At 40.9% G+C, this 27309-nt stretch overlaps 1 protein-coding gene across 16 annotated transcripts in view; it reads right to left on the bottom strand.

Annotated features, from left to right (window-relative positions):
- LOC6504024 (small conductance calcium-activated potassium channel protein) overlaps nucleotides 1-27309 on the bottom strand; it is a 71771-nt gene that overhangs the window by 21300 nt on the left and 23162 nt on the right. For 7 of the 16 annotated variants that reach the window (XM_044717154.1, XM_044717140.1, XM_044717151.1 and 4 more), the window contains exons 4-6: nucleotides 5173-5318; nucleotides 3395-3614; nucleotides 1484-1585 (exon numbers count right to left, since the gene is read on the bottom strand). In XM_044717154.1, coding sequence (XP_044573089.1) covers nucleotides 1484-1585; nucleotides 3395-3614; nucleotides 5173-5318 — 468 coding nt within the window. The remainder of the gene's footprint in view (nucleotides 1-1483; nucleotides 1586-3394; nucleotides 3615-5172; nucleotides 5319-27309) is intronic. The other 9 variants (XM_044717153.1, XM_044717141.1, XM_044717142.1 and 6 more) reach the window with 3 other exon arrangements.

Raw genomic sequence — 27309 nt, 5'->3', positions numbered from 1 at the left:
TGCTCTCTACATACAGTTCTCTAGATTTTTTTTTAACAGAGGAGGATCCTCGGCGGATTTGCATAGAATCAGCAGAGCTTCCTCCTCTTCTATTGCTATTTCTATGATTTCTATGATTTCTATGATTTTGATATTTAACTTTCATGCCAACATTAAGTTTCAACACAGGTCTTAACTAAGCTTATTGGTTTGGTCTGTTGTAAGATATATTGTATAGAATAGTAAGGTAACAGAAACGAGAAAAGTAATACGTAACCAATAATAATCAGAAGAGAGGAAGTAGAAGTGGAAGTTGTATATATATATATATATATAAGGGGATCGTATATATATATAATGTTAAATGGAAAATATATATAGAGTTTAAATGTTGAGCAAATGAAATAAATTATAGTGCTGTACATGCAGTTGGCTTTTCATTTTCCATCTTTTTTTATTTTTATTTTTACTGAAAGCGCATTTTGGAGATAAACGGGTACGAAAACGACTTGGGTATGGAATGTATTATATATATAGATCGGGCATATATAGTATATATACTTTCAATGTCTTTGGTTTCAATGGAAATGAAAGGAAATCAAAAGGCTGGTCGGGTGTTTTTAAAGAAAAAGCTAATTTTAAAGCAAATTTGGAGAGAATGGAAAAATACTTTTGGTGAAAACTGTATGTGTGTGTGAGAGTGATGGTGTGTGGGTGTCAGTGTCTGTGTGTGTGTGTGGGTGGGTGTGGGTGATCAAGGTGATTAAAGGTGAATGAAAATGATTAGCTTTTATGTACAGTGTTTCAGCTTCTTTTCTCTTTTTTTTTCATACTTTTTTCATTTCATATTTTTCAGATGAATTTGAAATGTTTTTTGAGAATATGGTGGTCCAGAGAAATGTCCAGAGTGGAATGAAGCGAGAATGGATAACGGAAAAGGATATGGAACCGCAACCGGAAACGGAAACGCTGCTCTTTCACACCAACTTCCATGGAACATGCATCCTACTCACTCACTCCAAATGCCAGTACAAACATAAACTCACAAAACTAAGGAACTTAAGTTTGGAAAAAGGAACTCCATCAAATAAAAACTATAAAATATTAAATATTAAATATTAAATATTAAATATAATATATATATTTATATTTACTTTCAAGGGAAATCATAACCGGACACGAGGAAACATTGTCTTTTTGAACAGCAAACAAACTAGCTAACAAACGAACAAACAAACAAACAATCCAAAATGGCGATGAATGACTCGAGGGTTCAAAGGGTTAGCTTGGGGGGTTGGGTGGTTGGGTGGCATGACCTTGGCTCTTTTTTTTTTCTTTTATTTTTAAGGGAGTCTTGGGGCTTGGGGCTGGATCTGGGGGTCCGGGTACATATGTGAGAGTGAGCGAGGTGACGACGGCAACGTTAAACAATCAAGTTAAACGATGACGACCATCAGCAAGAACATCAAAAACATCTGGAAGAGAAAATACAATTTGCACTCACTCTCACCTGCACTTCCAAAGCATGGTAAGCTACTATAAGTCCTAAAAGAATCACAGTCGAAACAGATATTAAGGTTTTTAACGCTGTCGAGTAGAACGATGCCTGCAAGAAGAGACAAGGATAAGTCGTAGAATTAGTACACTGTGGGTCTAAAAAATATATATCTTCGGTTGCCGCCGAAGCTTTTTACTGATTTTTGTCATTTTCCAACATTTGAATGCCTATGTCTTCCTGAAAATGAAGTTCTTCTGCGGGATCCCCTTCGGAAAGTAAGGAAATCCGGTATCCCGCACATAGGGCCTCTTGGGGAGGCCATATCTCCGCCGATATTTGTCCGATTCTTTAACTGAGTACCTTTAAAGATTCATGGATCGATTCTCCGTAAATCTGAATCAAAATGTGGAAAGAAAATTTTCGACCCCCATTTTCCGATTTTTTCTGGGGATCCCCTTCGGAAATCCACGAAATCCGGTATCCCGCTTATAGGCCATCTTTGGGAAGCTATATCTCAGCCGATATTGGTCCGATTCTTGAGCGGAGTGTCTTAAAAGATTCGTGGATTGATTCTCCGTAAATCTGCATCAAAACATGGAAACGAAATTTTCGATCCCCATTTTTCAAATTTTTCTGGGAGATCCCCTTCGGAAATCCACGAAATCCGGTATCCCGCCTATAGGCCATCTTTGGGAAGCTATATCTCGGCCGATATTGGTCCGATTCTTGAGCGGAGTATCTTAGAAGATTTGTGGATCGATTCTCCGTAAATCTGCATCAAAACATGGAAACGAAATTTTCGACCCCCATTTTTCAATTTTTTTCTGGGGGATCCCCTTCGGAATCAAGGAAATCCGGTATCCCGCCTATAGGCCATCATTGGGAGGCCATATCTCGGCCGATATTGGTCCGATTCTTGAGCGGAGTGTCTTAAAAGATTCGTGGACCGATTCCCCGTAAATCTGCATCAAAATGTCGAAACAAAATTTTCGACCCCCATTTTTCAATTTTTTTCTGGGGGATCCCCTTCGGAAAGCAAGAAAATCCGCTATCCCGCCTATAGGCCATCTTTGGGAAGCTATATCTCAGCCGATATTGGTCCGATTCTTGAGCGGAGTGTCTTTAAAGATTTGTGGATCGATTCTCCGTAAATCTGCATCAAAACATGGAAACAAAATTTTCGACCCCCATTTTTCGATTTTTTCTGGGGGATCCCCTTTGGAAAGCAAGGAAATCCGGTATCCCGCCTATAGGCCATCTTTGGGAAGCTATATCTCGGCCGATATTGGTCCGATTCTTGAGCGGAGTGTCTTAAAAGATTCGTGGATCGATTCTCCGTAAATCTGCATCAAAATGTGGAAACAAAATTTTCGACCCCCATTTTTCGATTTTTTCTGGGGATCCCCTTCGGAAATCCACGAAATCCGGTATCCCGCCTATAGGCTATCTTTGGGAGGCTATATCTCGGCCGATATTGGTCCGATTCTTGAGCGGAGTGTCTTAAAAGATTCGTGGACCGATTCCCCGTAAATCTGCATCAAAACATGGAAACAAAATTTTCGACCCACATTTTTCGATTTTTTCTGGGGATCCCCTTCGGAAATCCACGAAATCCGGTATCCCGCCTATAGGCTATCTTTGGGAGGCTATATCTCGGCCGATATTGGTCCGATTCTTGAGCGGAGTGTCTTAAAAGATTCGTGGACCGATTCCCCGTAAATCTGCATCAAAATGTGGAAATAAAATTTTCGACCCCCATTTTTCGATTTTTCTGGGGGATCCCCTTCGAAAAGCAAGAAAATCCGGTATCCCGCCTATAGGCCATCTTGGGGAGGCTATATCTCGGCCGATATTGGTCCGATTCTTAAACGGATTACCTTAAAAGATTTAAAAATAAAACCAGACTCGTATAGTTACCTTTGTGTAGACACCGGCACTGCTCAGCTCGTTCTCGATTACCATCACGATGATCCCGAACATTCCCATGACCAGGGCGTAGTCGCTGATGCGTTTGCGCTTCTCGAACAGGGCTTTCCTCTTTCCCAGGCGATAGCCCACATTGGGTTTGTGTTTGGCCGAGTTTGTTGAGGGCTTCCTGGACGTGTTGCCGCCAGTAAGGGCACGTTCTTCCATATACCTGTTTAGATTTCGATTTTTTTGGGAAGGGAATAGAAACTTGTGAGTCATGAGGTACTTGGGGCCAGAAGCCAACACTCACTAACTACGCCACCGGGTAGCCCTTTATTGTTCTTCTAAATTCAAGATATTTAATTGGGGATCTAAGGGCTTAAATATAAGATACTTTATAGAGAAGTAGAGTGGGGGCTAGTAAGCTACGATGATGAGTTTCTGGTCTAGAAATGTGTCTTCTACTAGTTCTCCTTTCAGAATTCCATTTCCACAAACTTAAGTCCAACCTAGAAGTACTGCCTTTCGGAATTAATTAGAAACAGGCGGAGTACAGCTCTGGAACCTAATTAAGATTGATTTTGCCTGGATGCTGGTCCTGGACGAGTGCTAGAAGTAGGAGCCACCATATAGAAGTCAGACCCAACTCAAATCTAAACGCAACTCAAGCGTATCCGCACCTTAATAAATCTCACAGCCCGAATGACAGATTTGTGTGTTTTCGCTTTGCCGGGGGATTTCCTAAATGTGTCATATCAATTTGTATCTTATAGATGCCATGCCACACAAACATCCAATATATATATGTATCTGTACAGTGTGTGGATGTGTGGCCATACATATGGATGAGCAAAAGATGCCAATAAAAATTTTTGCTGACAAATGAAACACAGAGAGGGAACACAAACACAAACTGGCCGCTGCCTGCCTCGTTTTCGTTTACAGTCACAGTCATATATATATATATATATATATATATATATATATATATATAATTTTGCCATAAAGTCGATGTCGGAGCATCTCTGCCACACCTCCCTCTATCACTCACTCTCTATAAACTGCTGAACTGTGCCAAATTGGCAACGTGATTGCAGGAAAATATCTTTCCAGCCACGACATTTATAGAGATTTATGTGCCATGGACTCTGGTGGCCTGGTGGCTCTGGATGGCTCTCGTTTCTGGACATTCGAACCGATATTCCAAGTGCTTCGAGTATTCACTTTAGAGCGAATCGTTCAAATTGAATTCCCAGCACACTCCCCAATGAATATTCAGCATCCATCCATCCCGTGCCTCTGGACTTGATTTCATTTTTTCTGACGGCCCCTCGCAAAATCAGAAATCCTGCCTGGAGGAGGCACTGGGCCTCCTGACACTGACAGCTAATTACTGTCCCCAGGACATTAATCCATCCATCCATCCGTCAGTCGATGATTTTCCCACACAGTTCGGTTCAGTTTGGCAACTAAGGTTCATGTTTTGCAAATTCTACACTGAGATCTGAGGGGATACTGAGGTCGCGATTAAAACACTACAGTCTCTACTCTAATCTAAGGCTAAGAAACCATAAATAAAGAAACCAAAGTAGAGATCATGATTTTCTCGCAGTGCTGGAAACATTAATCCATTTCGGAATTGCATTTCGGGGTACATACGATGCGAAAGTCGTTTAATTACTCGACTTTGGAGCAGGGCGGGTTAATGAATGTTCGCTAATGGACATAATGGATATAATGGGGGGCTATACATACTCTACTGTCGGATCGGGTCGGGCTATACATACATTTCATACCTAGGGTAGTCTGAGTGGATACCCACTAGTGCCTCGGCCGCTTCTTCGTTGCATCCAGATGAGATCTGTTCCCGGTTCGCAATGGAAGGTGTTTTCATCGAGCCAGGAATTGAGAGTGTCGACGCCGGTTTGCGGAGCTAAAAAATATATATTGTTTCCTCTATTAATTGGGGTATTGACATTTATTAAATCTACATTTTTTTTAATTTTTAAACAAGTGTTTTTTTTTGTGTTTGAATTGTGCTCTAGTGCGCTGAAGCCATCTAGCATTTTGTGGTTTTTAAAAGTTGAATACTTTACTAATTTCTAGATGGGATTACTTAGTCTAGTTTTTGGAATTTTTAGCAGGCAGTTCCTTGTTTTTTTTCTTTACAATTAATTATTCTTATGACTAATCCCCAAACTTAAAAAATAATTGCTAAAACAGACCACAGTCTCATAGAAAAAGTCTCTAAGAAAAGTCCCAGCTCTAAGCCCCAAAAAAAAGTGTGACCGGAATCCCATTTCACCGAATAACGCCACACTTCACCACAGGCGTTAGGTCTTTTTTTCCTCGACACTTGTTTAAATAAATGTAGCAAGAGGATGTGAGTTTAATCAGAACCGTGTGGGGCTTCGAGCACTCCACATCTAGCTCCTTGTTAAGTTTTTATTATTTATTTTATTTATTTCTTCCATTAAATTAAATGGAGTCCTGATTTTCTTATTTTATTTTTTATTTCACCAAAATAATCTCCAACTAACATTGGTGTCTGATCTCTTCGGGCTCCTCGCGCTTGGAAACGTGCAAATTTAATTGTATTCTTATATTTTTTATTTTCTTAAATCAATCATGAATTGGTGTCTCATCTCTTCGAGCTCTTCGCGCCTATTTCTGCTTTCTGCTTTCCTCTTTTTTAATTTTATTTTTATATTAATTGTTTGTCTTGGAAAGTCCCTGTCTCTGCTGGGGTCCAGCTCATTCAGATTGATTTTCTTATTTTATTTTTTGTTTCTCCAAAGCTCTAACATTGGAGTCTATCTCTTCGAGCTCTTCACGTTTATCCCTTGTTTTTTCTTCTTAATTTTATTATTTTATACTTTTATTTATTTTCTAATAATCTGACATTGGTCTCTGATCTCTTCGGGCTCCTCGCGCTTAACCCCGGCTCCCTCATTTAAAATCTTTAATATTTTGTATTTTTTTACTTGGGCTCTTATTTGTTCCTGTTTTTCTTCCCACTTTTTTTATTTTCCCAATCTTTTGGTCCCTATCTCTTCCCCCTCATCGCTTTCTTCCAACGCCAAAAATGGGAGAAATCATTCTCGAAAATAAATAGTGTTCTTATATTTTATTTTTTATAATCAATCAGGATTTGGGGTCTAATCTCTTCGAGCTCTTCACGTTGATCTCCTTATTCCTCTTTTGGAATCTTTTATTATTTTATTTTTTTTTATAATCTATTTTTTTTATTTATTCTTGTGTACTGTTCTTTTAGAATCTCCTCCTCCTTGAGTTTTAAAAATAGAGTCCATCCACTTGCTTATAAATTCCTTAAAACAAAAACCATAAAGAAGCAACTCTCCCATTTGAATAACAAATTTCACTTATGAATATCTCCAATTGAGAGGAGGCAGAGGCGAGTGCCCCACACAGCATCGCATTTATATCCTGTCAGGATACAGGACACAGGACACAGGATACCGTCCAATGACGACATCCACATACCACTCATACTACTCCTTGATCCTTGATTCGGTGTAAATCCAATTATTTTTGTCCAACCAAAAATAGAAAAGGATAAAAAGTGGAAGTGGAATTGAAAGGGCAGCTCGGAATAAAGGAGGAAATCCACTTGCTATATCTCTCTATCTCTCTATCTAGGAGGAGCGACTGCCAAACTGCCAAAATAAAAGAAAAGAAAGTGAAGAGAAAGCGGCGTGTGTGCACAATTTGTTCTTCATATTTAAATGAAAACTAAAAGATAAGTAATCTGCTTTCTCTCGCTTTTTTTCCCCTCTACTTTTTCCCTCAATATGGGTGCGGTTTTGCATAAGCAGGGCTGGGAGAAAGTAAGCCGAAAGGGAAAGTGCCAGTGGCAGTGCCAGTGAAAGCGGAGAGATAGATAGATAGAAGGGAGGCCCAGAGTATGGCTGGTGGAAAGAAAGTAGTGAAAGTCGTAAACTAGACACACACACAGACAGACACCCAAAGGACTGCCTAAAATTCCGTTTGGAAATAAAATGTTCTTCTACTTTTTTCCTTCATTTTATTTGCCAGAATTTAAGCTGCTTTCTCCTACGACTTTCACCCACCCAGCCACCCAGCCACCCATCCACCCACACTGCTCACTCAGTTGCTAAATCCAAATATTTGTTTATAAAGAAGAGCTCACAGTCCCCTCTCATCTATACATCTTTACTTTTCCTATAAAAGCACCTCGCCGGGCTACGTGCCTGGGTGACAAGACTCCGGCTTAGCTTGTACTCCACTTTTTGCATTCGAAGGAGGAGCCAGCTCCGGAGGAGGATATATAATACTATACAAGTATCTACCCTGAAAAGTGGGGGTACAGAGTGCTAAGTACAGAGCATAATTTTTAATTCCACTTTCTTGTTGGTGGCTTTTTTTTCTCCTCCTTTGGCACTGCAATGTCTCAATTTTCACTCGGAATGGCATTGCAGCCCCGGGGCCTGGCTCGATTATTTCTCATTTAGCTGCCAGTCTCGGGATATCTTTGAAATAGCTCTTTTGTATCTCTCGAATAGCTTCTTCTATTAGAGGCATGCCATCCCAGGGACATCCCAGGACATGTGTGCTTCTCTGTCCCAGGGGCATCTCTGCCGTTTTTTAACAAAGGGGCACCACCTTATATACTATTTGAGTTTAATTTTAAATTGTGTTTTTTGGTCTCAAGTATTAAATACTAACTAATAGTCACTAGTAGACTCTGATAGACTGCTTTTCTGAAATACTTTGAGCCCCTTTTGAAGAAAAGTAAGCCCCTGGCCAATGTATGTCTATTTGCAAGTGCAGAATGCTGTCGTTTTCAAATGGGGGAAGTCATAATCAGTTTTTGGCTTTCGCAGTTTGTCAGTTTCTCTGGCTGTTGAGAGCCACTCCCCCCCTTAAATGAGGGCTGTATCTGTGTGCCAGCTTGTCAGTGTGTCAGTGTGTGTGCGAATTGGTTTATGCTAAGTAGATTTGAGCCAGAATGTGGCTCCTGTTTGCAGTTGTGTGTTACTTGTCCCACTGTCTAAGCCAACTGAGAGGGAGATGAGCCAGAGCCAGAGCCAGAGCTGGAGCCAAAAGCCAAAACGAGAACGAAAGCCATAGACAAGGCTAAAACCGAGTGGCTTGACAGGGATTTCCTGACTAGGAACTCTTGCCAAAATACACCACCGCATGCCAGTGAGATACAAGCACGAGGCGATCATGTGGATAATTTGACAAATTCATGGGCGAGTGGAATGGAATGCCCTTTGACCCACTGCCGTGTGTATAGAGGGGTGGTGCGGTGCGGTGCGATGCCACAACTCCTTAACAAGGACCAGAGTGTTGTCATAATTGAGTGAAATGGCGAATCTGGCTAAAAGCATGCTTTTTCAGCTCTGAGCTCTCCAGGTCTCTGAAGGATTTTCCAAAAGGATTTTATCCATTTTGCTGTGTGTGAAGTTGCACAGATTTTGGTAGGTTTCAGGATTTGAGGGTCTAGTTGTAGGGTTTGATGGATGGCTACTTCAGGTTTGGGGTCAGTTTCAGGGAAAACCTGAAAAGTATGCTACAAAAGAGCAATGATACCCGGTACTTGCAGAGTTTAAACTAAACTCGGGTTTAATGGAGATATGCTTCAGTTTTTAGGTTAGTTTGAGGAGAAAAACATCCTTACGCCCCTGAAAAGTATGCTACAAAAGAGCAATGACACTTGGTACTTGCAGACTTGCAGACCCCTGAAAAGTATGCTACCAAAGAACAATGATACCCGGTACTCTTAGGGTTTTAAATAAAATGTGTATAATTCCCTGCCAAATACCCCAAAGTGACTTTCTTGGGCAAATAACCCAAAAACCGGGCTGGCAACATGGCCTAAACCTAAACCTAAACCTAAACCTAAACCTAAACTGAAACCTAAACCGCGATGCCCGGCACAGCGTTTACCATAAAAACATTTACCCCACATGCCAGGACGAAATCAGGACAAAGCGCCAGGAGGAGAGGAGTATCCGAATGTCGTTGCCGCAATTGTTTGTTATCGCTTGTTTGTTGCGTGCCACGGAAGGCACGGTGCCCCCCCCTGGTGCCACACCCCTCCCGTTTTTCTTCTTTTTTTTTTTGTGTGTTGGCTGGGCTGGTTGGCCGAAAAAGCCGCACAAACACACACGCACAATTCCCTCTCTCTCTCTCTCTTTTTTTTCGGGGCCACACGCAATGAGTGGGGGTGGCAGGATACACACACACACACTCACAAACACACACACTGGGAGCACACACGAGACCAACGTCAACATCAACATCAACGCCTACTTGTCAGCAAAAGGCAGCAAAGGGTGTGGAGTGCCCCAAGTGGGTGGCAGAAAGGATATGGCCCTCCCAAGTCCCTAGCAAGTCCTGTCCACATATGCAAAAACACAAAAACAAAAACAATAAGAAGAGAGAGACACTGTATAGTCCTGCCATAAGCCTGCCTCCAACTCCAACTTCTACTCCAAGACCCAAGAACAAAATAAAATCTATTTTTCCGGCAGATGCGTGAGTGGGTTTGTGTGTTTTTCCAGGCAGGCTGGCAGGCTGGCAGGCAGGCCATGTGCTTCGGAAAAGCGAGAATAAAAAAACGGGAACTGAAAAAGAAACAGAACAAATTGCGCATATTCTAGGACATCTAATGTCAATGATGTTAATTGGATTTCTTAATTAAGTTGAAAACCGAAACGAGATGCGGAAAACCAGCCAACTATCCCCCAAAAAAGAAGAGACAGGAAACGGAAGCAGTAACACTGACTAAACGGAAAAGAAATGGAGACACTGGGATTAAATAAATGTCCTTGCCGGAAGTTCTTCGGTGGGGAGAGAGCCATCTACTCTTCAAGCCCAAAAGCTATTGACTTGAAACTTGGCATACAGCTTGCTATATGTTTCAAGCATATTACAGGGCAGAATGAATAAAATCGCTCCACTAAACCCCACTCTATGTAAAGAAAAAGAAAGTGTATACAAGTTTTAACTTTCTATTGAAGAGTAGAGAAGAAAGCCATTAAAGTTCCACTCGGAAATGGCTTTCAAATTCAAATTAAAAGCCCCACAAGAAGCCAATGGCTAAAAATATAATTTGTATTTATGTTAAATAGAATCGGAATGGGATAACATTTAATTTGGAGGCACTTAACGTGTGGCTGCGTGTTTTCCGCTCCAATTGATTAAAATTAAATCCAATTTGGAAGCATTTGAAATCGTATAAATGCCGAATTGGCAATTATGGCATTTTTGGCCCGTCTATTCGCCAGGTAAGCCAATAAATTGAATAATCATTATAATGCCCACTCGGCCTATTGTTGGGCGACTGAATGCCATTGATTAAATTGCCAATTTGTGAATTGTTTAAGCCAACAACTGGCTCTGATTGGTTTGGAGTGTTTGGAGTGGAAAGTGTTCTGGAAAATGCCTCATCCAAACTATTCACTTTCAATGAAATAATTGAGCTGCCTCCGGAAATTGATTCGGAATGAACCCCTTACCAGTTTATGATTTCAAATAAAAACTATAGTATATAGACGGGGAATATCTGTCCGATCACGCACACTATAATGTGGCATTTGCATTTAGTCGATGCCACGCCCCGAAATTACTTCTCACCTGCGGTCTCACCTGCGTTCTCACCTCTAACCGAATTAACATACTCATTGCCGACACACAGTTTATGAGCTTTTCCCGGACACGCACACCCGCACACACTCACACACTCACACACACCCACCAACACACATGCCGGGGGAGAGGAAATTGGTGGAAATTATCGAGTTTCCTATACAAAACGCGTCCAGCACGCAAAAACGAAACGAAACGAAACGAAAGCAAAGGAAATGAACAAGGACTAGGACTAGAACTAGAAGAGAATGCGAGTGAAACAAGAGGCAAGAAATAAGCGACGAAATTGGTAACGACTTCAAAAAGGAGGGGGCGGGGGCGGGAGCGTGGTTGGGGGCAGATCCAGGGGGGGGTTCATCCAGGGGATAACCTTTAAGGTCTAAGGTAAGAGGTTCGTACTTCACCAAAGAAATTGTTAAAGGGAAACTTTTGTGACGAAGGCACTGCGAGTTTTTTCTTTCTTTTTTTTGAGAATTTATGGAAAAAAGGCTTTTCTTTTAAAAGATTCTATATATATATGTCCTCTACTACTTAACTGTAGAATTTTTTGGAAGTTTATCCAAAAAAAAGAGCCAAATTACTTGTTTTTAAAAATTCAGAAGAAGAAACTTCGTCACTAAAACTTAAGAAGTGATAGAAAAACTATCTCTAGAGACTTTTTCAAAGGCCTTTTGAAATGTCTAGCTAGTCTAACATTTGAACTATTAAATTTTATAAAAACTATATAATTTCTTAATATATTCAACTATTTTTAAACAATTTTTTTTAAACAAATTAAAAGTTTTATGAATTTTTGTTCAATGCATTGAGAGTCGAACTGGCAAAGGCCCAAAACGATAACGATGACGATAACGATAGGGCTCAGCTTCAGGACCTTTTCTTCCACATGTGTGCGAGTGTGTGTAGGTGTGGGTGTGTGGGTGTAAGTGTGCCTGTGTGTGTGTGCCTTGGTTTCCGGTTCCCTTCTCGCTCCTGCTGTTGCCTAATAAATTTAGCGTAATTCACATTACATTACGGTTACGTTTTCTTTTCCTCGCCAGCTAATTCGCTCCCCCCCTTAACCTTCTAACCCCACGCCCATGGCATACTCCCCCTCCAACTCAGCCCCATCCCCATCCCTTTCGCACTGATTGAGCCTGACTGTTTGCCGAGTGCAGGAAATATATAATGAAGTGTTCGCTTTGTTGAAGCTTAATTAGGCGGATAAGTAATATTTTTGCCTTGCCTTACAGCCCACCACCCCCTAACCGCAAATAGTAGGGGTGTGTTGGGAGTGTGTGTGTTTGTGGAGCCTCAAAACTTTGAATTATACAATTAGTTCACCCTGAGTGCACAATTCGGTCAGTCAGGCAACTTCGTTAGGGGTTACTTTTTTCGGGGGGTCCTTTGGAAAGAAACAAGGATATGGGCTGTACACTAGAAGGGCAGTTAATAGGTCCTATCAAATAATAATATAAATTATAAGCAAGCTTGCAAAGCAATTGCTAGACAATCGAGTCAAGTTCTTTTGCCAAGTATGATACCTGGTATCATATAGCCCTCGAAGTAGTCCTATTTCCTTGCCCCCAACTGTATGCTAGTTGGGCCTTTCATCACTAACCAAATCGGTCCTTTCGTCAGTGAACAAAAAAGATTTTCTGGGGCAGATTGATTGCCGGAAGCAGCCCATACACAACAAGCCCTAATAAGGAGGCGTAGGAGGATGGAGACTGGAGGGCAGAGGGCCATAAACCATAAACCCTAGAGCGTGCCAAATCGGCGAGTACGGATATAATAATGATAACTCGACAATGACAAGGATTCAAGGCCTAGCAAGTGCCTATCGTTAAGTACAAGAATATATATAGAGAGTACTATATACTCGGCTGTTAAGGCGCTCGCTAGACTTTGCATGTTGCAGGTTCTTATGATCGAAAATCAATATATCCCTAACCCTATTGTTACCACCACACACACACACACACACACACATCAAGTGAGGTGACTCAAGTGGCAAAAGCCACACAAAAAAAATAATGGCCAAGAAAAAGACTGACATTCGATTTGAAAATTGTTGCTGGCCGGTTTACTGGCCTTTGTTTACTTTCGACTTGTGCGCCAAAGTTGACACAATTAGCGACCGAGACTGCCACTGCCACTGCGACTGCGACTGCGACTGCATAACTGGCAATGAAATGTATTAAAAATAATACAAAACAAAAAAAATGCCAGAAAGAGCCAACCAACTAAACAAACAGAACAAAAAACTACAGAAACGCCAGAAAAAAAACACAAATATTTGCGAGAAAAATCAACTATGAGGATGGTGGAGGACCAGGCTCATTAAAATTGAATAAAATAAAAAAATCAATCACAATTTTAATTTATTAAACCATCTTTCTTCGATTTCTTTTAGTCTTTGAGCCCTCAGAAGAAAGATCTTTGGCCAGAAGCATTTTTAGTTCTTTTTTTAGCTTTTCTCACTTTTAAAATATTTTTAAAATATTAGTTTAACATTTAACAACTAAATAAGAGCTAATTTTTAAAGGTTTATTTATTAAGAATGAGTAAGAGTCATTTAGAAAGAGTTTTATATTTTTTAAGATTTTTTTTTCAACTTTCCCCTACCCATAGTCCCTTTTTCTTACAATTTAAGTTTTTAAAACCTCTTTTTTTAGTTAAAAAATAAATAAATTAACCTTAAAAATAAATACGAAATTAGGTAGAACCCTTTTTTGCTCTGTGCAGCTATAATGGGGGTGGAGGAGGCGGTTGAAAGCCTAACAAAATAATTAATAAACAAACAATACTTGGATCGGCCTTGACTCGAATGTTTCGACTTTTGGATGAGCCAACCGAGGGGGGCGGGGAGAGCGTAGGGGTAGGGGCCGGTGGTGCAGTTCCTGGAGGTGGGGCCCGAACTAGGGCTAGCTGAAGGTTAGCCAGTCAGGTAGGTAGCAGTGGCGGGTCACAGGTCGCATGCTTGCTAAATTATCCAAAGGGAAAATACTGAGGCAGTATCGCACTGAAATGCAAATAGGGGGAAGGGTGGTACTACTACTGTCCTAGTCCTAGTGGATAGTCCTTAGTGGACTTGGAAAGGAAGAGCAATTTGGTTTCATTTACAATGATTCCCTTCCGCCATAATGACAAATGACAAGCTGGAAGTGGGCCTGGGACTGGGACGACAACACGTTTCATTTGATTTGATTCGATTCGAATTGAAGTTCAATTTGTTGTTGATTTTTGTTATTGTTATGGCTTGTAGGACGGACAGGACAATATGGCGGTCATGGCCACGTGCTGGCCAAAGTCCTGGAAAAACAATAACAAAACTTTCACATGCATATCCATAAGGGCGGGCAAGGGAATATCAAAAAATATTTAAAAGCCATTTTTTGGGCTGGACGAGGGGTCTGAGGGTCGGAGGGTCTGAGCCTCTGAAGTGGCATCCATCTGGGGCACGTGTCGCTCCACGTTTGTATATATAAATATTTATGTATGTATATATTTTTGTAGGACTTAATCCCTTGAAGAAAATTTCTTTCTCAGGGCTTTCTTTTTCGGTTTATGCGTGTGTCCAGAACGCAAAGTTTTTGGGGGGAAATTGAAATGGGTATTCGGTCTTCTGCGGGCGAATTTGTTAATTGAAAATTCGCCCTCAATAGGCTATAAGGGGGGAAAAATAACACATTGCGGGAGAGAGAGAGAGCTTGGAACAGACAGACGTACGTAAACCCTCGACCAAATCCCATTTCAAGTGAGTTTAAGGTCTTAGGGCAGGCCTGATTGAGTAACTTAATAATTCAGAATTGTTTCCAGCTCTGGGCCTCATCGGGATTTGCATCCTTAAAGCAGGAACGGTGGCAGTGGCAATGGCAGTGGCAGTGGCAGTGGCAGGGAACCCATGCGGCGTATGCGTTATCTCACAGAAGGCGCAGAAACGCAGAAAAACCCAAAAAAACAGACAGAATTCGAAGCGAAAACAACAGACTAACGACAGCGAGATGAACAGCCCACTCCGGCCACTCCGGCCACGCCCACACCGTCTAAATCCCAACAATAATAACAAGAGGAACGACAATGAAACGCTAAAGCTGCCAAAGACAAGCCAACATGACGTATACGCAATCCTCCACACCACATCGCTCATCCGCCCCGTTGTCGTTTTTGGTTTTTTTTTTTTGCTGTGTTCTGTGTTCTGTTTTCCCCTCTCCTCCTCTACCACGCCCCCTGTTTTATTGTAGATTATTTGGAGTTTTTCACGTTTCTCTGCTCATTTCGTTTGTCTTTCTTTGGCGTTTGCCATTTTTTTGTGTTTTTTGTTTTTTTTTTTTTGCTGTTATTGTTTTTTATGATTTTTTTTTTGTTTTTTTTTTGTTTGATGCTCTTATCTGGTTGGTGGCCATTGTTGTTGTTGCTGTCGCTTGTTGTTACAGCCACGGAAGACTTACATAACACTCGCCCACCTTCCACCGTCCACCGCCCACCGTCCACCGAAAAGCGAAGCGCTTTATCAAACGCGGCAAGTTGCATAAGATGGCTAGAGTTGTGTTTTATTTTATTTTTTTTTGCTCCCCGAGCCACTATACCAATTGGCCAAGGGACCAAGGACCAAGGACTAAGGACCAAGTGGCAAGTGGCAGAGAGACACACACACACACTCCACAGAGGCCAAGAGTCAGAGACTGAGTTGGAGGAAATGTCAATCAACAAGCCGGAACTGAAACTTAATGCAACCGGCTCTGGAATTCTTACACCAAAAAGGGACAAACACAACAGGACAGGCGAACTAGAAGTGCCACACAAATATGGCAACAGAAATGTGGCAAGAAAGAAAGAGCAGGTAACAGAGAATGTGGTCATGTGCTCTGCCGGTTAAATGGGTTGACTTGAGCCAGTCTCCAAGGACTATTCCTAGGATAACTCAAGTTGAATTGAGCCAGAGCTGGAGCCTCAGTTGGAGCACATCTGAGGACCACTGGGCTTAGAGTTGAAGAGTAATGCCTGGGAAATGGCTGGCTGTTGTGGGGGAGAATGTGTCGTAACTTTCTCGGAGAATGCACAGGATGTGACAGGAGGAGGAAAACAAAGTCTAATTATATTAATATTATCACTCTTACTTTTACTTCGTGTCCCCGAGCTCCCGGCTCCTCTCGACTAAAATTTACATGGCCAGGGCCAGGGACAGAAAAGGAGGAAACTAAGATGAATCTCACTCAGAATTTATATGGTCCAATATATTGGTTGCTTAATGATGGACTTTACTTCAACTTATATACTTCATCTCCCTTTCATAAAATATTCAAGAAAGGCAAGAAAAAAAAAACAGAGAAGAAAAGTTTATGGTAGAGCCGAGTCGAAAAGTTTGAATCACTCTTTGAGCTTCTTTCTTGCCTCTTTTTTTTTTTCTGGCCCTTCTTCCATTACTCACATATTGCACACACACCATACACACCATACCGCCCCCTCAGACACACCCCGACATGTGCAGGAAAATCATAAATTTTGCCTACTCTGGTGTTCGTTTTGGTTGAAAGTTTTCGGTTTTTGGCGGAACAGAACGGCGGGCGCCAAGAAATATGCTACATTTCCCATCAGCGCGAGAGCAAATAACAATATTTGCTCTTCCCAGCCATCCAATTTTCCAGAAATTAGAGTAGCGTTCTAGTTCTAGCTATAAGGTAGAAGTTAAAAATTCGAAAAAAAATAATTAATAGTTTGGAACTAAGTATCTTGGTAGTTTTCTTAGTCACAGACCCAATTTAGTGCTGAAATTAATGGCACTATAAGGTAGAAAGAAAGTCACCAAGAAGAATGATGCTCTCTTCGCGCCTTCCCCAGCTTCTTCCGCCACTTTCTCCGGCAACTTTCTCCGGCAGCTGACATGTTAATGGAGTGTGTACGTACAAGGAGATATTTATCTATGGCCGTACAATATTGTGATATATTAGTTTCCTTCTTTTGTTAGCCTGGTCTTTTTCTTTTTTTTTTTTTTTTATTATCTCTCTTGTGTATGCCTCAGTGCCTCATCGTTTTGTGTCATCTTCAGCGCTCTCTCTTTATTTGTTTATTTTTCAGAAATATTTTGTTATTTTATTTTTTTTTTTTGAGGGGTTTTGGTGGGAGTTACTAGAGAGATACTTTTTTGAAAATATTTCATTTATTCACCTTATTTTGGGCTCTTCTGCTGCTGCTTCTTCAGCTGCTGCTTTCTTCGTCTTCTACGTCGTCTTCTGGGCTTCTGGTTAGTCAGTTATACCGTTATCGCATTGTTTCTCCTTTCATTTTCTTATTTTTGTTCCTTTTTGACTGACTGACTGTGTGTGATTGTGTGTGTGTGTGTTTTCTATTCCTATTATTTGAATCAAATTCTGTTTAACCGGAATTTCCGGTACTTCTCAATATATATATCTCTTCTTCTTTCTCGATATATCCTTATTTATTCTTTTGAGGGAATTTTGAAATTGAAATGGGGAAATTGTTGAAATTTATATTCCGCCGGGGCACGCACACAGACACACTGCCAACGCACACATACACGCACGCACTTGAAAAAAAAAATTGGAGCTCGCTTTTCGGGTAAATTGTAACGGTAACTGTAAATGAAATTGTTGTTGTTTTTGTTGTGGCTGCTTATGTTTCGATTTCGGTTTCGGTTTCTGTCTCTGTAGCTGTAACTGTAACTGTAACTGTAGTTGTTGTTATTATTATTATTATTATTATAATTATTATTATAGTTCATTCCGTGCTATATATTTTATTTGATTTTTTTTTTTAATTATTCTATGCTTTTAAATGGGAATGTGTGTGTGTGAGTTAATTTATATATATATTTTTTTATGTTATTCTTGTTGTTGTTGTTATATGTTATTATTATTATTATTCATTCGCCTGCGAAGGTTTAGCTCTCGCTACGTCAGCCATGGGTGTAAACACAATACAGACTGAATCCAAAACGAAACGAAACGAACGGAATAACGGAATCTTCAAAGCGGCGGCGACAGAGACAGCGGCAGTCGGCAGCGACGCCAGCGTCGACAGCAACGGTGACAGCGACTGAGAGGCACCAACGCCGGCAGCAGCAGGCAGCAGGCAGAAGGTGGCAGGGACGGCAGAAGGCACAAGGCACCAAGCACCAGGCACCAGGCACCAGGCAAGTTCGAATTTTAACTCGACCGCAAAAAGCAGCGACAGCAAGGAGGCTAACGGTACACGAAGGCGAGATCTCCTTTCTCTCTCTCTCTCTCTCGCTCTCTCTGGTCCACCGTTCTCCCGGATCCGTAACGGTTGATAAATAGCCATAGCAATACGGGCCAACTTCCATAAATCGAAATACCAGCTGACACACACACACACACACACACACACACCCATGCACCCACACGCGGATATAAATTTCAATTTCAAATACGTGTTTTTTTTGCGGCAGATTCTAATTGGAATTTAAAGTACAGCCAACGGAAGGAGAGCCGGAAACATAAATAAGATCGAGTGTTTTAAACCGGGCTTATAAGCTGATTAGTATCAGGAAACTTTTCCTCTTCTTGTTGCAACATCTTCGGAGGCTTTCGGGGCGAAAGTATGGCCTTTGCCCAAAAAAGTATGCTATACATTTTTTTGAAAATTGTGTTAAATGGGAAATTAATTGGGATTCGCATAAATATATATATATATAAATATTCGCATAAAAATAATAAAGTTTTTATTATTTCAGATGTGTTATCTCAAATATTATTTTAAAGTTTGCATTAATGAAGTTCCCCTGTAACTGTAACTGTAAAAAAGTGAGCAGCCGTTGAGTAAAAGGGTGTGGGTGCTGTCTTCTTCTTCTTCTACTTTAGTGACTCCTCTCCCTCACACCTTTCTTCCTCTGCCTCGTTCTTAGACCCAGATTTGCCTGTCAAACTGTCTTTATCAGCTGGTACGGCCGCAGTCGCAGTCGCAGTCGCAGTCGCAGTCTCTGCCACGGACGGACGACGGCTGCCTCGGACGAAGCCGCTGCGACTGCGACTGCGGCTGCAGTTGCAATTTCGTTTTGGCCATAATGAATTGGTATTGTCATGTGTGTTTAATTTGGCTCTGAGCTGGGCTGGAGCGAGAGAGAGCTGGGCCAGAGTTGTGGCGCCGGAGAGAGCAGGGCTCCTGCCGCGCCTCTCTCTCACACAAACACACACACACACTCACTCTCTTCGACTGATTTCCAATCCACTCAACTTTGTTTTGCGCTCGCTCTCTCTCACTTTCTCTCAGCACTCGTGCGCTATGGCCATCTCACTTTCACGCACGGATACACGCACAAAGCAGCACACTAACACAGGGGCGCCATCAAAGGGAGCACTTTTAATAACTAAATTTATATACTAAAAAAAAAAAAAAAGAGTCCTTTGAACTCTAAATAAACTAATATGGAAAAAGGTTATCCTTAACAACATAATGTCCTTTTGTATGATAATAACCCCTCTAGAAAATCCTGACCCTACACCTCTGCCCACCCACACCCAAGCCTGGCAGCGACGCCAACTGAGGCAGCGTGAAAGCTGGCAGAGAAAGTGGCAACGGCAAAAAAAGAAGAGGAGCAGCTTGAAGCTGCTTCTGCCGCTGCTGCTTCCTCTTCTCGCTTGAACTTTGAGCTTTGGTTATGGCTCGAAATTTATTTAATTTGTTGTTGTTGTTGTTGCATTTGTTTTGTTGTATTTTGATAACTATTAGCAAACATAATGGCCGAAAGGCACGCGATACGAAAATCAAAATTGAACTTTACAAGTTAATCCTTTTGCGGTTTCACACACACACCCACACACCCACACTCGCACACCCACACATACACCTACACTAGTGCTGGGCATTCAAAATTCCATTTTAGAAATCAAAAAGTGGGAGCGGGAGAGAGTGTTGGCGGGACAGGGACAGAGCGAGAGCGGCTGTGTCCGTGGCCTTCGGTTGGTCCTGCGCATTGGCCAACTCCGATTTGCGTAAGGTGATGGTTCCTTACCGCCCGCGCCTCCCCCACGCCCCCGCGCAGTCCTCCGTCGCCTCCATCAGTCCCACCCTCGCCTCGCCCCGCCCCGCCACTAGGCCAGTCCCAAATGGATGCTCAATTCAAAGTTCCAGCTACGCGATTTCATTGTCATCGGCAATTGCCGCTGCCCCAGTCGTAGTCACGTTGTTCAGCAATATTTTGTGCATGCAAAGGATGTACAGTGGAGCCTCGTTAGGGGAGATGTTACGAGGTCCAAGGGTTATACTCTAGATGTCTGAGATAAAATAATTCTTTAGGTTTAGGTCTACTATTCTTCCTTAGTTCCTTTTATTAGTTTAAAATTGCTAGAACTGATTGAGAATTATAATACAAATAAGAAGAAATGTTACTGAAAATAATAATATAGGATCTCTCGAGGATCTCCCTCGCCAGCTGATCTAAATAGCTTGAATTTGCTAGAACCGATTGAGAATTATAACAAAAAAGATGAAGAAAAAGGATAGAATCAAGTATATTCCTTTCAAGAGTGTAGATATTATTTGTTCCTGAAAAATAATGGAATAATATTCTTAAAACCTAAAGATAAATCAGTTAATGGGCTTGAAGAACTATCATATCGAACTACCACTGTACTCTCGCACTCAAAACGACCTCCCCCATAGGCAGCCGTAAATGACGTTCTCTCAGATATTTGGAATGCATTCTTTGCCACTGATGAACCGACAAATGAATTGGCCTAGCAACCGTACTCGATGGGATAGCAACGCATCGTCCTTTGGCTGGCTTTTAAGCCCTTAAATCCTTCGAATCGTACATCCTGCAGAATTAATTCTAGTGTGCATTTGTCTAATTAGCCGAGCATAATATTTACGATGCTTGAGATCATTGCCAAGGAAACCAAGTCGACAAAAGTGCTTATTTATTTAAATATTTAAATATAAAAATGTATTTATTTAATTGCAGATTTATTTATTAGAATTAGTACCTTGTGTCAAACAATATCTTATATTTATTTATTTTATTTCCCCTTTCAATATCAACCTTATTTTGTGGCAGTGCAGCTAAGTAGCTTTGGCTGCCACCGCAAACAGACAACAACTGCTTGAAGCTGTAAAATCCTCTACCTGGAAATCCTTACAATCCTTACAACCATATGTTATGGCTTTCCCCCACCCCCACTAGAATAGGCAAGGCTTTATTAAATTTCCACTCATTTAAATGAATTTATGCACTGAGAGTTGCATGGCACAGTGGCAGCAACACCCCTGCACAATTGTCTCAAGTGTCCATCACTCGAGGATGACATTAACGTGCATATACGACATAGGACATCGCACCTAAGACCCAAAACACAAACACACACACACACCCGCACACACACTGCTATAGAGACACACATAATACACCCCTTACCGCCCCTACCAGAGAACTGCACGAATCACATTTTTTTTGCTCATACTCGAGTAATGATAGGTTACTCTGATTGATTTTAAAATTTGATTCATGTGAACAGAGCGATCCGAATGCTTCGTGTCAATGATTTGGAACAATTTTGAATCACTATCGCATCAATTGGGAATGATTTGTTTTGATTTGTTTAGAAGCAAAGCAATACCCGAAAATGATGTAAAATCATACACATATGATTGATTCTGATTCGCCTGCTGAGCTTAATGAGCTTTAATCTGGAGCCTTTTGAGGCTGTATCTGGAGCCTATATGAGGCTTAATATATTTATAAGGTTACGTGGAAATTTGGTTAAAAGCAACGCCATAAATAGGGTAATCAAAATTTGGTCAAGAGGATAATAAAATAATAAATAAATATTAAACAATTGGCTTTGTAACATAATCTTTCTCGGTGTGGAGCAACCTGACTTATAGCTATGCGCGTTTGAAAATGTCGCCAGTATGTTGGGCTGATTTTTAATTCCACCTTATTTCATTATTAATCAATTAATTTAAAACCATGTTTCGAGACTACCAAATCTTTAATTGAAACAAAATAATCGATTTTTTTGTACCATATAAAAATTTGTGCCATCACTACTTGTCACTCATTACTACAAGTCTCTGGTTTCAATCATACATTTTTACTCGAGTATACCTCAATGATTTAAATCATCTGCCTGGATCGTAGCCTACTTCAACAATCATTTTGTATCAAAGTCAGTCAATTATACCTGACGATTTTTTTGAAGCGATTTGATTCAAACCGAGCTAAACTATACGATACAAATCACATCAACTGATTTAAAGTTGACTTGTACTTGAATCGATTTGAAATGTTGTGATATATGATGTGATTTGATTTGATCTGTTTTTGTTAAAGATGATTTTATCATACTCAATCATACTCGTTGCAGTTCTCTGGCCCCTACCTCATCTCACCCTTTTGCATAATCGTCGACCCAGATATCAAATGGAAATGTCAACGCAAACGACAGATAGTCAAAATGTTGTCATGTCGGATTTTGAATAATTCATTGAAATGAAAACTTTATGCATTTGTCAGCCATTTGCCATTCCGGCATCCCCTCGATCCCCTTATCCTTTAGCTTAGTTTCAATATTGGGATATAGGGATTGAGTTGCTGATGGCAGGACTTGGAATCCGTTGTCAGTGGTGGCTTAGTCCTTCAATTCCATCCTTGTCTTGCCAATAAAATAATGTAAACTTTTCAAAAAACAATTATTTAAAAAGTTTTGAGACTCTATGAGGTCTCAGGTCTATCACAAATTTGTGGCGACCGTGACACATTTGTGGGAAGAGGCTCTCCAGAAAGAGACTAGACAGAGATGACCCCCCAAAACCATGAATCAGAGATGCAACAACTGCACAGGTGTATGTCCTCAAAGGCCGGACATCTGCTGGCCAGAAAAGCGGACCGATTGTGCCTTTGGCAAATGAGTCAGAACAGCTGTAAGTGGATTCAATGTGGCGCGACCTTTAGTCCGCGTCAACGATTGCGTTCTACTATATCTATATATATATCGTAAGTATTCCTCTACGTCCTGGTATAGTCTTGGGGGTTTTCGGTTTTGTTTCTGTGCTCTATCGGCCACCCGGTACCGTTCGGGGACAGTCCCCTGAAAGTGCCTCCTGTCATATTTTATTGATAGACACTTGGGCAAACATCTAGCATGCACTTGCACATAGATATATAGATAGATACGACCATGTACTATAGATATACTGTACTATATCCACTCAATACTATATATATATATGGAGGAGACCTATTCGAACGAAAACTGCAGTCGCGGTCGAAGACCATTATCATGAAATTTTAAAAAGTTCGCTCGACTATTTTTCGCCGCATAATGCCGAGGCAATAAGTTATTGGACTATTGAGGCCACCTGGCCTCCACCACCTCCCGACCCCAGACCCCAACCAGAATACTCTTTCAACAAACGAATACTACCCCTTACCTTTCAGGAACCTTTTCCTGAACTCCTGTTCTGACAGTTGACTTGGCCGACTCGAAAGTCCTCGAAATGCAGACATATGTGTTGGGTTTTGAGAAGTCGGATAGTTGGAGGGATTGGATTGGGGGATTGGACAAAGTGTGCTGAGCAAATGCCTTAAATATTTTAGATGACACCCCGTAATACCCATTGGGACTGGCCAAGTGCATACGAGTATATATAATATTTATCATCATCTAAATATGTACATATAGAAAGAGGGACCGAAAGAGGCATACACAATGTTTACATAGTTATACCATATATGTAGTAAGTACCATACTCTCTGCATCGATAATTCATGTCCGCAGGTCCCCGATTTGGGGTCTTTCGGGGCCTGTTTCTTTCATTGCTCATATGCCATTAATTACGCTATGGCGATGGCATTGTTTAAACGCCGGAATTGCCTCCTCAATCGGCAAGGTCATATATCAAAGAACTATATATCGCTGATGTAACCACTTTATATATATACGATCCTATCCTATCCAGCCTAGTCGATGAAAGGAGGAGCAACCTATTGGCAGCATAAATAACCATAAGAACATCTTCATCCGGAATCACGGCCCTCACCGATTACACCGAAAGAAATGGCTTCGATTTCCATTTCATTCCACAGTAATAATGATGATCGGGTGATCGTAATTGCATCGAAATTGTTTTTCCTTGTAAACAATATATCAAAGCTATATACACAAAACAAGAAAAGATCGGGCGATGCGATCCAAACACTTGGCCGAACTTTATGGGTATTTTTTGTTTGTTTCGGCCAGTGATTACAATTACGTTTCTGATTTCGATTGCGATTTCGAGGGAAAGGCCAAAGATCTTCCCTCTGTCCTATCTGGAATTATAATCCAGATTCTAGATATATTTTTCCCACATTTGTTTTGTGTTATGGCTGCCATAGTACTCTCCCTGCTGCAGATTGGAATATATATCGTGGATTCTATTCTGTATTTATTCTTGGAAATTGAGTTTGTCCAACTAATTCCCTACTGGAATATAATTGTACTGCCAAGTAACTTGCACTAAATAATTTTATTTCCTTCCTCCTTAAAGTCAAAGCCACGATAAAACTTTTTCGCAAAAAAGTTTGTCGCAACTTTTTGCAGGGTACGGAACTTTCGTTACCCAACATTTTCCCCAAGAGCTCCATCGTGTGTTGTTGGATTCATTTGTTTTTGTTTTCTGCAGATGCTTTTGTTCAAAATATCTTCAAGAGTGAGAGAGCAAAAGAGACAGCACTAGGAGGAAGAGAAAGAGACGGGACCAAAGCCAAGACAAAGGGGCGCGAAAGAGAGGGCCTCAACTCGCGCGATTTATTTATTTTTATAGTTGGACTCTGAGGCAGGCGGACACGTGGAAGACGCCAGCGAAATGGCGAATATAAATGGTCGTGAAATGGGGAGCCAAGCAGCTAGATACGTCATAAGTTTCCCAATGGCACTGGGCGAAAAAGAATATATGCGCGAATATCGCGAAAAAAAAGCGAGAATCGTCAAAGAAATATAGAAATTCCAAAATCCAATCCGTCACTCATTAATTTCGGTTTATGGCTCATACTTTGTATCGCCTTTCAAGTTTCCTTTCAAGCAAAGAGTTTAATGGCTCTGTCATACTAGTCGTATACGTGATTTGTGGGTCCAAATATCACTCATACGCCCCATAGGCCGATTTTCCCATTTAAGTTTACAGTTTACAGCTTGCTTTTCATAGATTTAATGTTAATTAAACCATAATTTTTAAATATTTGCTTTTGATTTACACTCCCTTTAAAAATTCGACCAAAATACATCACTCATACGCCGTGTTGCCTTCAAAAATTATAGTTTCTTGCAGTTTTCTTAGCACTAAGTATGGATCGCTTCCCCAATCCCTTACGAAAATATTTTTCAAAGTAAATATTGTAGCAGGATTGCTACAGAATGTATATATGTATGTATTGCTATTAACGAGAAGTGTATATAAGTGTATAAGTGTATAACGGTAAACTGTTGTTAGTATAAGTCGGTGTTGTTGCTTGTTGTCGGTTCTGGCTCTCTCTCTCTCTCTTGTGCTCTCATCGCTCTCATGCTCTTTCAGCGAATTATGAGGGTTGATGCAGATCGCGTGGGATGAGAGCGGAGTCAGTCGAACACCAGCAGCGATCCGAAGCGGACATATTTTAATAAATAAAACAAAGCGAAATATAGCCGGCAAAGGTGTTCTTCTTCGGGGAATATTTATTATAACCCTACAAAATCAGAAGTGGGCCGATCTTGTGCCAAATAAACAATTAAAAACAATTAAATAAAACGAAAATGGACGTTACCAACGCATCAATTGCACAATTAAAAAAGTGGTTGAGTGTGTTACAACTACCAACAACAGGAACAAAGCGCGAATTAATATTGCGTTTAAGCAAAATGTCAACGGAGTCGAGTAATTATCTGGAATTAGTTAATCATCAAGACGAAGACGGCGATGGAAGCAACGTTGAAGACGAAGATGAGGAAGATTTGGACTTAGAAAACAACGGAAATGAAAACGATAATGACGACGAAGCTGGAGGTGAAGGAAACGACAAAGCTGGAGGTGAAGGAAAAATTGGCGGTAAAAATGAGATCAAAGTTGGCGGCGATCAAAGCAGAAAAGACGGAGACAAAAGGAGCAACAAAGATGGAGACGGGAGCAGCAGCAAAGACGGCGGCGAAAACAACAACGACGACGGCGGCGAGGGAGAAGACAAAGTTGAAAAGTGTGCATGCAAGGACAGGAATAAAGCCAGCAGCAGCAACGCAAAAGCAGGCGCCAAAGAAGAGGTGGAAAAAGGCAATGCTGAGAAGTCGAAGTTCTTGGAATTTTGCAACCCAAGCGTCGACGTTTCGTTGGGCATGGCAACACAAGTTGTGCCTGAATTTTCGGGTGAAACTTGCGCACGAAAATGGATTACGCAAATGAAAAATATTGCAACCATTTATGGAATTGGTGGACAATATGTTAAGATGTTGATGATTAGCAAAATCAAAGGAAAAGCAAACGTGTGGCTACATGCAAACCCTGAGCGCATTATGCTACCGTTGGAGGAGTTAATCGCTGAGCTAATTTCGATGTTTTCGGATAAAGTCTCGAAGTTAGAGGCAAGGCGTCAATTCGAGAACCGTAAATGGAGTTCCGGTGAAAGTTTTGGAAGCTACGTGGATGACAAGGTGATGCTTGGTCAGAGAATCAGCATAGAGGCAGAAGAAATGATAAGTCGCATCATTGAAGGAATTCCGAATCAAGGGCTGCGAAATCAAGCACATATTCAGTGCTTTGAAAATGTTGCGCTTATCAAACGTGCATTTGCGGAAGTGGAGTTGCCTAAGTCTTATGGTGACAGGAAGGAGACAGCAGTGAACAAGGACGAGAAGGACAGCAAGGACACGCGTTGCTATAATTGCAATGCTAAAGGACATTGGGCGCAGGAGTGCAGGAAGCCAAGACGTGAGAAAGGTTCGTGCTATGCATGCGGCGAAATGGGACATTTTGTGGCGAAGTGTCAGAAAAACAAAATTAAGAACGAGGGCAAGAACAATTATGTAAGATATTTTGAAATTTACTTTAATGATAATACTAATACCAAGTTAATTACAGAATGCCTCATAGATACAGGAAGCCCAATTTCATTTATTAAAATTTCTAAAGTACCCGAAGATACTTGTAAAATACCAGTTTTAAGTTCATATCATGGAATAAATGAAAGTTGTTTAGAAACTTATGGCAGAATATTATGTTATATTAAGAAAAAAGTCAATAAAATACATTTTCATTTAGTTGTTGTGGCAAACAAATCTATGAGTCATGATGTAGTTCTTGGAAGGGACTTTATGGAA

This window comes from Drosophila ananassae, chromosome XL (genome assembly GCF_017639315.1).
Source record: "Drosophila ananassae strain 14024-0371.13 chromosome XL, ASM1763931v2, whole genome shotgun sequence".
In the NCBI taxonomy this organism is placed as follows: domain Eukaryota; kingdom Metazoa; phylum Arthropoda; class Insecta; order Diptera; family Drosophilidae; genus Drosophila; species Drosophila ananassae.
The sequence above is the reverse complement of the archived record's forward strand: the minus strand, read 5'-3'. Positions and strand labels throughout refer to the sequence as shown.